Here is a 13,379-nt window from a genome sequence, read left to right as displayed (position 1 = left end):
TTGCTCTTCTCTTCTGCGGTCCGGGCTGCCTGGATCTCCTGTGCAGAGAGGGGTGCAAAGGGAGGATGGCTGGGCAGCAGAGAGCAGCAGAGAGCTGCAGGAGAAGCACCAAACCCGAGGCAGCCTCCGGCTTCCAGAGCCGTCTGTGCGCATCTATCACATGAGGACACAATAAAGAAACACGTGAACAGAAGGAACTTGCTTCTTCAGCAGGTATTAAAAACTTTATTTTGTTCTGCCAAGGACAATTTTTCCCTAAGTTCCTTAGTAGAACAAAATTGATTTTTAATCATGCAAATTAAATACAAATTTCTCAGCAGATTTCCTGTGCTCAGGCTTAACAGAAGGTAATTTAGGCATTGGAATGCTTGGAAAGGCTGATCTCTGAAGGGGCTGTATGCATGCCACCTCCCACCGCTGCCTGCCGGCCTGCCAGCCCACGGCAGCACAGCAGCCCTCCAGCTGTGCCCAGCTGTGCAGCTGCAAGGGCAAGCCTCTGCTGCTCCACCTGTGCGCACAGCCCATAGCTTGTTGACTTGTCTGGAGAGCTCCCTGGAGTTGCACAAAGGGAGATGCACAGGTAAGCTCCTACGTAAAGCTCTCCGTGTGTGAAACGGTGCGTGAAGGCTGGACTAAAAGCTGGAGAACTGACCCTGAAAATCTCTTCATGGGCCAAACTGTTACTCTGCTTTGCCCCATAACCCATTGGCTGTACTGAGCATAATGCACATACTAATAAAATCCTGACAGTATCTTTGTGGGAAGGCCGTAGGTTAACACTCCTTGCTATTATAGTAGCTCACTGAAAAGTTACCAGATGTATTTTACTTGGGCTTTGAGATTGTCTACTGCAGAGAGGGACAAATTAAAACAGTATCAGGCTAGAGAAAATGCCTGCATCCTCTGGTTAAGTAAGCAACAGTTCACCCATTCTTTGGCTAAATAAAGTAAAAATCTATGTATCTGTCTTTATAAATTCCCAGCAATAAATCATTATCTGCTTTCAAATGGCAACACGAGCCTTTACTAAGTGGTTTCCTATCTGGAAAGGCCCTGCTGTCTACTCAGATGGCATTATAGCCTTAGTCAACGATAAAAATGCGCAGGAGTTAATTACCGTCTGTTTCAAGGCCCTGTGCCGTTAGTGTGAGAGGTGTCAGGCTGGTTTAGAGGCCAGCACTCCCGCTTTAGCAATCAGATGTGGTTTCCTTTGAAATTCAAGCGCGGACTTATGTCTCCCCGGGGAACTCTGCGAGAAGCGCCGGTTCCAGCCGCGGGCGGTCACGTACGGCGCGGGAAAGCGAGGGATTCCCTGAGGAGCTTCCCTGTTCTCAGGCCGCGCTCCCGCGGCTGCGGTGGGAGGCCCGCACGGGCCCCTCCGTCTCCTCCGGGCGGCCCGCCGCCCCGCCCCGGCCCGCCGCCCCGCCCCGGCCCGCCGCCCCGCCCCGGCCCGCCGCCCCGCCCCGGCCCGCCGCCCCGCCCCGGCCCGCCGCCCCGCCCCGGCCCGCCGCCCCGCCCCGGCCCGCCGCCCCGCCCCGGCCCGCCGCCCCGCCCCGGCCCGCCGCCCCGCCCCGGCCCGGCCCGGCTCCCACGCTCCGCAGCCGCCCCCGCCGTCATGGCGGCCCGAGGGAGCGGGCGCAGGCGCGCGGCCCTCCGGGCTCCGCCCCGAGCGCCCCGCCCCGCGGGGGCGGCCAATGCGAGCGGGGCAGCCGCTGACGACAGAGCGGCTGGGCGCGCGGGAGGGCGGTCGGTCCGTCAGTTGGTGGCCGGAGGCGGCCGCAGCGGTCGGGCCTGGCTTGTCGCTCCGCCGCGGTGGCAGGAGGAGTGGAGGTCGCGCCATGTCGCGACTGAGCCCGCAGGAGGAGAACCTGCAGGGTAAGGGCTGGCGGTCGCTTGCAGGGCAGGCTGGGCCTGGCGCTGTCTGGGGCGGCGTCCGGGGCCTTCTCCCTCCCTCCCTCCCGCCCCCAGAGCCTGGCGGGCAGCGCGGCCCTCAGGCGCGGCGCGGCCCTCAGGCGGCCGGTCGTACCGCCGCCCCCCGGGCCTGCCTGGAGGCCGGGCGGTGCTTCAGGCGCCGCTGCCGGGCACGGGCGCTTCGTGGCGGTCGGGTGTCACCTCGCTGCCCGGGCGCGGCCTCCCCCCGGGCGCACGGGCAGCCATGGCGGCGGTGGCAGCGCGCCTGCCTCCGTGTGTGTGAGCGGCACGGCGCGGTTCGCTCCCGGGCGTGCCGGGGCCCGGCCCGGGGGACGCTCAGTTGCCGAGCGAGACCCGACGTGCTGCAGTCCCGGTGCCTGGTCAGCCTGTGTGTGTGGTGGGGTCCCTGCCGTTAGCCTGGCAACGATAGCTCGGTAAACCGGCCACGCAGCTCCCTAGTAGTGCAGGGAAATGAAGACTCGGGTGGAAGAACAGGTCAGGTCTAAAAAAGCTGCGATACCGCTTTTGCGTAGCTGAACTAGCAAGTATGGCTCGGTCACTGTAGATGGTCGTGAGATGTGTGCGCTGTGGTAAGTACAGCCCGTGCTTGTCAGGGGAAACCACCTACGGACAGTTTGGGATGTGCCGCTGAGGAGACATCAGGGTCAGTTGCGTATATCATGCATTTAGCAAAAGTCAGAAGCAAATTTACCTGGCAAGTGAAACACCTGTGTGCAGCTGCATTTCAGATTGTGTGATTTATATGATGATTTTAGCAATCTAAGGAGACATTCTCATCTTTCTGTGGAATTCTGCTTTTTTGTTTCCACTTTTGAAAGCATATATTAAGAAATTAAGATTTCCAGAGCTGACGGAATACTTTTCTTTGAATGCTAATCTGTACTTCCACAGTATGTATCCTGGACTGGAATATCATTCTCTTCAAAATCCTTCCCCATGACTCGGTCTGTTCAGTTTGCATTGCCACGTTACACATGCTTTTCTTTGTATTTCCAACTTCATAAAAATACAGGCTGTATTTAAATGGTAATATCACAGCACATTCCTTCCGCACTAGCACAACCTTACTCTCAACAGTGCCTAAAAGGGAGGGGGGCAATGTGTAAAGCATGTACTGTGATCCCACTGTTATAATCTTGATCCCCATGTTTTAGCATGCATTTGCTGTGCTGTATCCGTAAGATTTCAGTAGATAAGTGTTAGTTCGCAGTATGAAGCAGTTGTGTTTGCCTGTGGGGCTGATGATTGTTGAAATACGAGTGTGCCTCGAATAGTATGCATCTCTACGGGAGAAAATAGCTTATGACCAAATCATTGTAGTGCAGTCCACACAGCACGGAGTCATTCTGCTTTTATAAGTAGAGGACCAGAAGCTGAGGAGGGAAGAGAGGTGGCCTAGGAGCTAGCTGGTACTCTCAAGGTAGCTGGAGCCAAAGCTGGACGCTATCTTAATTTAAACTTCAGTGGTTGTGGTCATTCTTCGGTAACAACTTGATCTTTCATAAGTTTGGGGGGAAAGAGTAGGGAAAAGTTTGTGTAAACACATACCACATACGGTCACATGGAGGGGGAAAAAAGAACACAAACCAAATCAACAAAACAGTTGTGAAGAAAAGCAGCTATCCAGACAAATGTTTTCTCAAAACTTGGAGACCCAGTACATTTCACTGAAAAGATTTTGTGGTCGTCTGGCTTTTTAGAAGAAAGATACTAATGCTGTTAATGAAGGTTTTGATTTAAGTCGTGAACCTTCAGTCTCTTTACGATGAGAGTATCTTCATTTGATGTTTCTGTTTCATGCTAGATCTCTGCATTGGCTTCACCTCTTCTGCATACCTTTAAAACTGTTTTTATTCCTTCAGCTGTTCCCTTTAACAAGGCTTACATTCTGAGCTCTGCTCCAGCCTCTCTGCCTCAAATACAGGAAGAGTCCAAACCCCACTGTCTGTGTTTCTTCCTTTCCTTGCTTATGCCTTAGACACCCTTTCTGCGGTGCTCACCAGAATTTGGGGGGTGTCACCTGTCCTCTTGCTCCTGTACTTACTTTTCATATTTCCTGTGAATGGTTCTAGGATGGACACAATACATCTGTCTGTTTCTGCTGTTGTTTACACACATAAACATGTTACATAGGTAAATTCCACTGATATTTTTATAATTCAGATATTATTTGTCCCTTGAGCTGATTTATAAATGAGACAACAGATGCAGGTCCTCTTTTGCATTGGTTCCTGCTAGCCCAGAAGAGGGCTGTTATTCAGCACACTCTTAAAAAAAACAAACAAAGCAGCACGTGACTGTCTGTGTTAAATATACTGCAAGTAGCAAACACATGATCTAGTTGTTGCCACATATCCTCTATTGCTTAACAGTAACACCTAAAAATGCTTACTGACAAAAGGCCAAGCAAAACACATTTTGATTCTTTTAAACACTAAAATATTTTCAGTAAATGAATAAATAAACTTTGGCAGAGAAAGTCCCTGAGATTATTTTATTTGGCTGTCACCTATGTTGAACAATTAAAAATTAAACATATCCCAAAATAAAAGATCTTCAGCTGCAGAAAGAGATGCAATGTACTGACCAGCTTCATTTCAATTCTGTGAGACTTCCCAGCTCACCAACAAAAGCGCCCCTGCATTTTGGCATTTCATCGTGTTTATTAGTTGAAATGTTAGCGATGGTACTTCTACATGTCCTACTGTAATGTCACACTCGGGAGGGTCAATAGTTTCATATTTTACATGCCTTTTATGCAAAACCACTTGGTTTATTCTGTTTCTGTTTGCAATTATGCCAAGCAGGTTCCTGGGTGGAACTCCACTTCAGCAGTAATGGAAACGGCAGTGGAAGCACTGGCACTCTGACGAGTCAAGAGCAAGTACCAGCCTCTATTTCCATTCACAATGGTGACATGGAGAAAATACTCCTTGATGCTCAACATGAATCTGGAAGAAGCAGTTCAAGAGAAAGTTCACATTGCGACAGGTAAGCAGGATGCTTTATTGTAAGCAAAGAGAAGGTCACTGTTAGACAGAGCCATTTTTATGCACAGGAGGCAAAGACAAAACCAGAAGTGCTTACAGATGTGCACATGCATGTACATACACACAGATGCAGAGAGGAAGGGACTGGAATTTCAGACTTAAAAGATTGATACTTAAATCCTGGAGTAATGCCTGGGTAGAAGCTGGTTCTGAAATGAGAAAGAAGTTACAGGGGAAGGGGACTCTAGAAGGCTTCTCGCATCTCATGAAGATGCCATCTTGGGGTTTTGGTGTGTCCTGCTGCAGCAGCTGAACCTGCTGTGGGTGCGCTGCTTGTGTGCAGGCAGCAGTCTTGTTCTAGTAAATAAAACACTCGAGAGCTGCGTGCAGCTGTCATTCTAAGGGCTCAGTCCTTGTGCAAGCAGTGTCATTGCTGGTCTTAAGAGCATATAGTGCTGCCAAAGCTGCTGCCTGGAACAGGAATGTCAGGGAAAGGTGATAAAAAGCAGCTTGTGTTTTGTAATGAGCTACATCAGTTGATAGTTCTTAGGTAGTTGCCAAAGAATTGTCCTGTATCTAGTTTACAGAACGTAACGGATTTCATATAACATGGAGTATAACACAACAAAACAACTTAACGTCTGATGCAAATTGTCACTCAGTGTTATTAATTCACTTATTTGATTTTGATGGGCTGTGAAGTCTGCAGCCTAAAATTTGTTTAAAAAAGGAGCTACAGGGCTCAAAATAGACAGTAGGATGCAGATATCGTAGTTCTATCTGGCTAGTTTACATTCAAACCAAACTCCACTTCTGTTTATCACTTGCTGCCCATTGTTATTTAGCAAGTAACATGGGCCAAATCATACAGCCTCGCAGGCATATCTCAGCACTGCTGAAAAACAGTTCTGTGCAGCGCATTTCTTGGCAGATTGTTACAAAATCAAAGATTAATTGAATATGATGGCTGCATTATGTTACTTGTTGACAGATTTATCTCTTAAGTTATGGTCAGGGTGCTATAGCTCTCTGTGAGAACTGTGCATATAAGCTTTGTTGACTAGCTTTTAGTGCACACCATAAACGTCATGAAAAATGTAACGAGTTCTTTCTCACTTGCACTTCTCTTTTTATCAAGCCCTCCTCGTTCCCAGACACCTCAGGACAGTCACAGAGCCTTGGAAATAGAGAGCCACAGCAGTGGAGAAAAGAATAGCTTTCAGGTAAAAATGTCATCTTTGCTCTGGGAGAGAGAATTTCTTGTTGTTTGGAAACCAGCATTAGGAAATAAGTGAAGCTGCTGATGTAGAGACTCGAGTAACTTGGAATAATCTTTGCAGAATCAGGCTTTGTGTATTTGACTTGTAGGCATTTATTTTTTAATCTGTAACTTGAGATTTTTCAGATGGATTTCAGTGCCCTAATGTATTGTCTTAAAATGGCTGGGTCCTCAAAAGCCTCTTTCCAGCCACAGGTTGAAAAGGCCAACCTTCAGAGCCTACAAATAGCTTTTAGGAAGAAAAAAAAAAAAATATCCAGAAGATGACTACTAGTCTAGAATTCAAGAGAGCTGGAGTCAGCACCTTGCTAAGCCTCCAGCTTCTGGTGATCCTGAGATGTGTTCTCTATCATGGTTTCATTTGCCCACTGAAGTAGGTGTTACTCTCCTCAATAGCTTAATTGAGATTGAAGTCTAACAGATTGAAACAACTGGATTTTACCTTAAGGTGTGTAGGAAACCCATCAATAGGGTGGATATATGCAGGGTTATATAGGTGAGCATTAATGTTCTGTGGACAACTTACCATGCAGAAGTTTCCTCTTTCCCCTTTGACTGTCAACTTGGTACATTTCATGCATCCCCTACAATGAAATTTGATTTAAATGCACTGCCACCAGTGAATTTAAAAAATGAATTTGACAGCAGCAAGAATTTCTGGAGTCACTTAAATGTGACAGCCAGTAACATACACTTTCAAAGCACCGGCATAGCTTTATGATTCCAATTAATTTTAAGAACTAGTACTTCAGATTTCTACACACTGCTTTGAAAATAGAAATAACTGATTTTTTAAAAAAAAAATTTAAATTGTTTGTGTGCAAAGAAAATCAGTAAATACATTTGAGAAAAGAATGGGGGAAAAGTTATATTAACCATGTTTTATCAATATATAGCTTATTGCATGATGACATGCTAAAATATTAACTCTTCACTGTAATTAGCTTTGATAGGAAAGAATTTACTTGGAAAACATTTTGAGGAGTGAAGTATTGAAAGCAGATAAATTTCTCTGCTCTTCCAAAGACTTGCTGTATTATTTTGTGTAAATCATTCTCCCTGCACTGTTTATGTACAAAGAGATACTGGGTTTTTTTGTTAAATTGAAATATATTCTGTGCCTGTGACTAATTCTTACAGGGCTAGTAGTTAGCAATTAGAAATCAAGGTTATATTTTGCTTGGAGCCTTGGCATGAAAAGAAATAGCAATGTATGATAAACTGGCAAAAGTTACCAGCACTAAGTTACTCATGCTGCAGTGTACAGTGTTATCTCTTTAATTCCAGTAAGAACTTGGGACTCTTGCATTTTACTTGGAAAAAGAAAAAAAAAAAAGCTATTTCTTCCATCACCTCCCTTTCTCAATTACTAGTGTTTATCATCTGTAGCTGAGTGTATGCTGGGTATTGTCATCTCAGGGTCTTCGTGATTTCCTCGGTTGTCTGTGTCAGTTCATGAGTTAGCTTTTTCTACCTAGTGGTATGAACTTTTTAAAACAAAGTCCGTGTGTTTGTTGTTTGTACAGTATTTAACCTTGTGGGCTTTCAGCTTTGTATGGTTTCTAAGTTACACAGCTGTATCAATAATACATAATTTAATCAGTTCTCAAAATCATGTGAAATGTGCTTGGTGCCATTGTCTCTTCCTTTATGTGAATTTCTCCCCATCATCTCTACAACTCCAGTGGGAATCTATCTGAATGAATTACACCTTTAGGTTAGCTAAATGTTACTGGAAATTAATTACTTTTATATTTCCAGAAAACTGTTCATATGTTTAAAGATCATTATTTAGACTTTGAGAATAATCTAAAGTTAGAAAAGCATGAGAATTAAAGTTACCTGGGCAGTTTTATTTCCATTCTTAAGTGTGCATGTGTGCATATATAGCTATTTTAATTCTATGATCAGGTACTGTTTTTATTACAAGACCTTGCCTCCATTTAATGCACATGTATTCAACAAGAAACAATATTCTTATTCAGCACTTATGCTGTAAGTCACTTGAAAACAAGTCCACTGTGTGTGTGTGTTTTTCTACGCAGTTGTGTGCAGATAGACGTGGGCTCATTTTGCCTGTACTCCCAGGTACTGGCCCCGAAGCCAGGTAGCCTTATGAGGCTACAGTTAGTTTCACTTGGCTTGTATTAGCTTGATCAAGGATTTTCAGGTAAGTATGACATCCGTCCCGTGTTGAATGCAGGCAGAAAAGTCCTTCTGCCAAATGTCGGTCAGATGTGTGGAGATATTTTCAGATCCGATATGTAAGGATTAAATGCAGTACTGTGGCATTTTATTTCCAGTGTGGTCTTCACTTAAGCAAATAATGGGATATGGTCTTTTTCATTCACATCATGCCCTGAAGACAGATCTCCCTCTTCTCCATGTATATCCAGGATCTAAATACTTTGATAGAAGTGATGTGGAAAGTCACAGTGGGAAGAGACAGGGAAGGACGAGCATCAGAGGCAGTGTAGCATATGGTCTTAGATGCAGAACAGGAACTTTGTTTTGCACTACTAACTTCCTACCTATGGAAGTTCTGAGTACTCTTTGATGATGGCTCTTTGTTTTAGTCTGAAGAAGATTTTCTTGAAAGGAGGAAAGAAGTAGAAAGGCTCCTGAAGAAGAATGCAGATTGGATATGGGATTGGTCCAGCAGGCCAGAGAACATCCCGCCAAAGTGAGTGTTTCTGGATGAACCTGGATGCAGTTTTTACTTCTGCAGGTCTAAATAGGTATCTGTTAATGCTGTGATTGTGTTTTCTTCCTCAAAACTAGGGAATTCCTTTTTAAACATCCCAGGCGCACAGCTACTCTCAGCATGAGAAATACCAGTGTAATGAAGAAAGGGGGGATATTCTCAGCAGAATTTTTGAAGGTTTTTCTCCCATCTCTGCTTCTTTCTCATTTGCTTGCCATTGGATTAGGGTAAGTTTCAATTTTATTAATTTATTTTTTTAAAAAAATTGTAGATATTCTTTTAACCTGTTTTCTTTGAGGCCTACTGCTTACTCCCAGTTCCCCCTTTCTAAAAGATGAGCAATAACGCTTTTATCCATAGAAGGGGGGACAGGTGGTTATTCAGCAAATGCTTTCTACTTGTTTATCTGTGGTATTGCTGAATGTATCAAGTTTTCTTTTTCTGTTTTTCTCGCTCAATGAGAATTTTTCAAAATAATTAAGCAGGAGTGAAATTCAGATATTTTTTTATATATATAAAACATGAACTATAGTTATACTTACACACTATGTGGTTCCATTGGAGATATGCCTTCTAATCTCACAACTAGTTGCAAAGGTAAAATATATTATTTAATATATTTCAAAATTCTATACACACCTGGGAGGGACGGGGGACACCAAACAAAACAGAAATCTGTTTTCTTTCAGTGATTTAGGGGTTAGATGATACTTCTTTTAAAACAGCTACTGGACACAGACTAAAGGGAGGAGATTAAATGCCTTTTAGTCAGGTCAAAGTTTGCCTACACTTAAGTATGGCCAGTTTCTTGTTATTGGTAAAGAATGCTGGGAATCCAGGCACATCTGGCCGCTCTCCATCAGCGTCTGCTGTACCACACTGAGGGTTTGGGGAGAAGTCAGACGAGTTCTGAGGAGGTTCCTGTTTTGCAAGGAACCTGCCATTAGCTCTGGTGCTGCTCTTTCTCTGCTCACTCCCTTGCATAAATCCTGAACCTTACCAAGGCTATGAAAGTTAGTAGCAAAGGGATGCAAGAGACTGAAGGCAACGGGAGGACTCTGCACAGCTACAGTAACTGGAAGGAGGGACAGCTCAGATCTTCTGTGGTCCCTGTAGCATGCATAATTTTGTGTGGATGAAGGCACAGGGTATTTACAAAAACAAGATCTCGCTACATAATACTATGGAAGTAACATGAAACTAATTTAACTTCAAAAATTAAAATTAGTAACTGCACAAGATAGAGTAAAAGCACAGTGAATTTTCCTTTCAAAATAAACTCAAGTTTGGTGGTGTAAGTACTTAATTCCTTCCTGGCCACTTCCACCACTGCTGTAAACTTGCATCATTCTGGTTCCATAAAGGGTAAGTAACAGTCACATATTCAGAAAGTGCTTAATGTAGTATCAGCAAAATAGTTACACATCAAAATAATTTCTTGAAGCTGAAAGAAGTCAATGAATAGAAGACATAACATAGGGCATCTGTGAAGGCACACCAAGCTGGGAAACAATGACCAGAAAAATAGTAAGAAGTACATGAAAGGTGATAGTAAAATGAGAGGTTTACAAGTGTCAGATGTATTTCTTAAATAGAAAAACTTAAGATAACAAAAGGAAAAGGTAGTAAGGCATCTGCCTTGGAGACTTCCTGAAGCAGCAGTGTGTTCTTGCTAACCCCGCACTTTCCTCTGACTGGCGTTCCCGAAGCTGAACAGCGCACACGGAATATTTCAGTCTTAGAACTTGGGGAGCATTACTAGACAAGGGTATGCACAAAGTCACTAGCAACGGGAGAGTGTTTCATAGTAGTCACTTGATTTGCCTGCTAAATTACAGCTGCCACTCTGCTCCTCCTCCTGGAAAGTACATAAGTAGTAACCTGATGAGAAAAAGTGTTCCTTTACATGCTGCAAGTTCTGTTTGAAATGAAACGCAGCCCTCTCTGACTAATGTTCTTGATCCTTAGGATTTACATTGGAAGACGCCTTACAACCACAGCTTCAAGCAGTACGTTTTAAAGCCACCTGAAATCTTAGTTTCAAAGCAAAGAAGATACCTGGGAATACAGGAGGTGAAGAGCAGAAACATCTAAGCTAGCCACGACTGTGTGATCAGCATGTACTTGTTGTGTAAATGTTGTGTTCATAGTTTAATAAAAATGGGAAGAGACACTAAAGCTAACGTTACCGTATATTGTCTTCTGGATCAATTCATGCAGCATGTTTCAGATGCATTAACATCTGTTATATTGCTTTGTAGTGAAGTATCTTTGAAAGTTAGGAGAACTTGATGTTTAAAACCAGTCCTAGCTTTAATATAGCACTTGTGATTCAGCTAGGTATTCATCTAAACTGCTCTTTCTTTGTACTTCATAGATGTGAATATTTGTCACTGCTGCTGCTAGTCATGACACTAAGGGATTAGCCCAAAACAATGTGTGGCCTTATGTATCATATACAGGAATCCAGAGAAGCTTTTACCTCACTTGGGGCAGTTTGTTCCATATGTGGATTTTGCTTGGCGCTCTCTCACTTTGGGGAGAGATGTGCAGTGTTGATGGACGCCATCAGCTGGAAGAAATTAAGAGTATGAGTAAAACTTCTATCGGTTTTTACTAGCTCAAAGAGTGATGCACAACAGCCTCAATTAAAATTTGGACTTCAGTGCCTAAGAAATAGCTTCTTTTGCAAAGACATTTAATTCCCCAATTATAGACGTTCCTGCTGTTGTATCTACTTGCAGACTATTGCTTCTCAGTCTATCTGTGAAATAATATATTTGTGTCTTATTTGCCTCATCCTTGTATAGATTTTAAAAAGGGTTGCTTGCTTACTTGTTTTTACTAATGGAATGCCTTTTCATTCAGTGATTTTACCCTATTTAATGAGAAGAAAATGAATGTTTGCCAAAATATTTTATATATTTAAATAAAAAGGTTCCTTGTGGACTCTGAGTTTTCTCATTCCTTTTTCTTTAATAGTTGTTGAGGTGAAAGTGGCTGACAAGGCTCTTTGCCTTTCAACAAGTGTTTCACACTGTTTACTTGCATAACTTAACAAATTTAATTTCTGTAGAAGAAACTTCATTGCTTATTGTTAAACTTGAATATGGCTAAGCTGTCAGTAGAAGTCACTCAGTAAACAGAAACTCGCTGAACTTGCAAAAACGGTTTCTAGTTTGTACTGTCACCATCATTTAAAAATAAATTTGCTTTCTACTTTATTTTTGTCCTTATTTAGCAGTACTGTTGCCTTCTGTGCTTGAAATGGCACCTGTGAAAATGGGGTTAGCAGGCACCTTATAGAGGATATTTGCACAGCTTGGGGTGTGTTTTGTTTCCCATGGGGGTAAATCACTTGACCTCGCTCACACGAATTTTATCACATACCTTTTACGGGAGGACCAGGATCTGTTTGGGTTTTTTACTGCATGTTTATGTGCAATGAAAAGTGGATTTTTAGGCTTGCTTTAATTTCTGAATAGTATTTTCCATATCCTGTCCTGTTGCTGGGCGCTACTGGAAAGAGTCTGGTCCTCTTAACCCTCCTCCTTAAGGTATTTGTGTACATTGGTAAAATATGTGAAACCAGACACAGTGTTTTTCAGTTTGCTTGCAATTGGAGTTGAATCTCAACGTTGCACCAGAGTAGTATTAAAAACATTGGTATCAGAATTAACTATTGGGTAACTGCTTCTCCTCCTTTGGAAAAACAAGAGGGTGGGGGTTTTTATACCATTGCATCCAAATTTATATAAAATATTTCTTAGAAATACTGCTAAAACCCCAGCAATTTACTGAGCAGCTCACGCCCAAAGTTCCTTGCAGTACAGCAGGTAGAGCAGGGTGTTCTGTGAGCTCCCATCCATCTTTCACTTTCCCAAGGTCCTTCCTGGTTTTCCTTTCTCATTTGTGTGAAGTATTTCTTGTTTTCACTGAAAGTGGAGAGACAGCAACTGCACTGGAATTTTCCCAGTTCGTATTCTGTGATGACGGGTGTTTTAAAATGAAAGACCCACGGATGCTGTTAGAGGTGCCTCGGAACCACGCTGCAGCGGTAGGCGCGGGAGTGCCCCGGTGGTGTGATGCCAAGTGTACTTACGGACTTGCCTTACTGTGACTGAAGGAACGACATCGGTTCATTGTTTTCCCTTTTTATAACACAGAAGCAAGGAAATCCTGTGTGGACAGGAACAGAATTCCCCCCCTGAAAAAGCAGAGCAGGCTCACATTCTTGCAGCAACCGGAAATTTTCTGTCCGAGGCTGGAGCCTGAAGCAGAGAGCGCAGGTGAGCTCAGCAGCAGGCAGAGCATTGTCCTGGCAGCAAACTGCAGCACCCACCCACGTCCTCCCGCGTCAGCCTTCTCATTACGCTGTCATTTCCTGTGTAACTTCTCACAGGTTGTAGTAGGAAAATGAAAAAAATGCTTTGTGTATTTAAATTATGTTATTTGCGTATTTACCATTACCAGC

At 43.7% G+C, this 13,379-nt stretch overlaps 1 protein-coding gene across 1 annotated transcript; it reads left to right on the top strand.

Annotated features, from left to right (window-relative positions):
• Positions 1-1,719: 1,719 nt before the first annotated feature.
• On the top strand, positions 1,720-12,129 carry BNIP3 (BCL2 interacting protein 3). The gene is made up of 6 exons (XM_040606843.1): positions 1,720-1,875; positions 4,740-4,923; positions 6,061-6,145; positions 8,778-8,884; positions 8,983-9,132; positions 10,874-12,129. Exons 1-6 carry the CDS (start codon positions 1,839-1,841, stop codon positions 10,923-10,925), a joined length of 615 nt encoding a protein of 204 aa, XP_040462777.1. The 5' UTR covers positions 1,720-1,838; the 3' UTR covers positions 10,926-12,129.
• Positions 12,130-13,379: the final 1,250 nt, after the last annotated feature.

The sequence above is a fragment of the Falco naumanni genome, chromosome 9, assembly GCF_017639655.2.
Source record: "Falco naumanni isolate bFalNau1 chromosome 9, bFalNau1.pat, whole genome shotgun sequence".
NCBI classification, from domain to species: Eukaryota; Metazoa; Chordata; class Aves; order Falconiformes; family Falconidae; genus Falco; species Falco naumanni.
Note: the sequence above shows the minus strand (reverse complement) of the source record. Positions and strands in the feature narration are given on the sequence as shown.